Source organism: Adiantum capillus-veneris, chromosome 19, assembly GCF_014529385.1.
Source record: "Adiantum capillus-veneris isolate H3 chromosome 19, ASM1452938v2, whole genome shotgun sequence".
Taxonomy (NCBI): Eukaryota; Viridiplantae; Streptophyta; class Polypodiopsida; order Polypodiales; family Pteridaceae; genus Adiantum; species Adiantum capillus-veneris.
Genome location: NC_140949.1, coordinates 112,127,421 through 112,129,542, shown reverse-complemented (window position 1 = coordinate 112,129,542; position 2,122 = coordinate 112,127,421). Strand labels below are relative to the sequence as shown.

General features: G+C 41.9%; 1 protein-coding gene across 1 annotated transcript in view; it reads left to right on the top strand.

Annotated features, from left to right (window-relative positions):
* Positions 1-1,196, top strand: part of LOC147434673 (uncharacterized) — a 3,736-nt gene extending 2,540 nt beyond the window's left edge. Inside the window, exons 2-3 of the mRNA XM_086491121.1 lie at positions 1-403; positions 482-1,196. The exon at positions 1-403 is cut by the window's left edge and continues 476 nt beyond it. Of these exons, the coding sequence (XP_086347247.1) occupies positions 1-403; positions 482-958 (880 nt within the window). The 3' untranslated portion in view covers positions 959-1,196. The remainder of the gene's footprint in view (positions 404-481) is intronic.
* The last annotated feature ends 926 nt before the right edge of the window (positions 1,197-2,122 follow it).

The window sequence follows — 2,122 nt, the reverse complement described above, 5'->3', positions numbered from 1 at the left end:
TCTGGACACTGAAGGGTCCTTACGGAGCAATGCAGTGGGAATTGATCCGAGGGCAAGCCCGGTTCTTTTTCGAAAAGAGTTGCTGAATGCCTTGAGGAGATTGTTGGATTCTCATTCTAAGTTTGGAGCTAAATACGCGCGCACTTCTGATCTAATTGATCTTCAAGGGGGACTTTGGCTCGACGGGCAGTGTGCAAACACATGGGTGTTTCCCACAGTACAAATTGGATCTTTAGGGATGTATCAGGATGAGCTTTGCATTATGTGGTTGTTGGCGAATCTGCCATCAGGCTCATGTGTGCATTTTGCCTCTGCATACTTTAACCTCACGAAGGAATTTCAAGCTGCACTAATACAGGCATCCATGGACAAACGGTTCAAAGTCCTCACCGCAGCGCCTCAGGTAAGAAGACAATCTCTTCAGTGGTAAACAATTATCGCTTTACCAATTTTTGTAAATAAATGTTTTCTCCTGGAGCAGGCCAATGGCTTCTATGGTTCAAGAGGAATTTCTGGTCTGATACCCAAAGCATATTCTTTGCTTGAAAAGGATTTCTACGAACAGACTTGCCAACAGGCTTCTGAAGATGTACTTGAAGGAAATGGTTTGCGGACGCCAATGAATCACAAGCTTGGAGTACAGCTGTTTGAATACAAGAGGCCAAATTGGACCTTTCATGCTAAGGGCATGTGGTGCTATCTTCCCCATGATGGCAATCTTCCAAGTATGACCTTGATTGGAAGTTCAAATTTCGGATTCCGCTCCCGGCAGAGGGATATAGAGGCTCAGCTTTTTGTGGTAACCATGGAACCAGCCCTTAGAAAGAAGCTCCAAGAAGAAACAGATTCCTTGTTTTTGCATGGCCATCAGGTTCACGGCACTGTTTTCTTAGATCCAGATAGATATGGTGGGCCGGTATCGTCATTTGCTGCCCAACTTGTACGAAGCTGGTTGTGACAAGATGTGGTTCCATCTTGTGGGCATGCCAATTCTTCAGATTTATGAGGTACAAATGCGGTATTCCTATTTTTGCCTGCTTTTTTGACAGCTTTAGGGTGGTGTTGGCTGTTAGAGGGAGGTGTCACCTATGAAGAGTCCATTCAAGAATCTATAACTCCAAAATGGGGCTGAAGATGATGCATTAATACAGCTGTTGCTTGCTTTCAAAGAGGTCTTGCTAATTGTCGAAGAAAAAAGGAAGGCAAGCGGTGTGGATGTTTGAGGTATCAATAGGGCATTTACACTCTTAGCTCTGTAAAAATATGAAACTGTTTTGAAAAATCCCTTGCCATATCTGGTAATGATAACTTTGTACAAGAACTTTGCAACTCCTGTTGCTTCTTTTGTTTAGAATGCCTTTTGCTCTACCCATTTAGTGCAGTAATTTGTAGCAACCAACAGACATGCCTTCCTGGTTGGCCACGTTGCTAGCTTGATAGGTTCTACCAAGTCCATGGGAAGCAAGGTTGTCATTTGTGTAAATCTTGACAAGCTCAAAGCACTGTTTTCAAAACCTTGCGAATAAAGTGATACCTCACATCAATGTGCTGCTTCTTTGCATGACACCCTAGTTTTGTGTTGGCTAGATAGCACTTTGACTATCACAACGGAAAAAAACTAGAACTTTGGTGCTAATGGCCAAATCTCCCACTAGACAAGCAAGCCATACAGGTACCTTATGGGAAATTGATGTAGCAACATAACTTCTATCGTGGATTGAGATGGACACCGAGCAGTGAACTTATACCATAATAGATAAACTTGGCTGCTAACGTTGGTTGTGGGCATGGCATTTGTACCACATTACTTGATATATTTGCATTTGTATCACATTACTTGATATATTTCAATACGCATAAAAGAATTTTCTATGGAGTGAAACTTGTGCAACCCACAGCCACCATTAGTAAATTGTCTGCCTTTTTCTTAAGGCTCATTATTAGTTTCAAACCTTATATGATACCTTTTCCCCAAATGCTGTGCAATTTTGTAAAGGTGTTCATCTTTTCTATGGAGTGAAACTTGTGCAACCCACAGCCACCATTAGTAAATTGTCTGCCTTTTTCTTAAGGCTCATTATTAGTTTCAAACCTTATATGATACCTTTTCCCCAAATGCTGT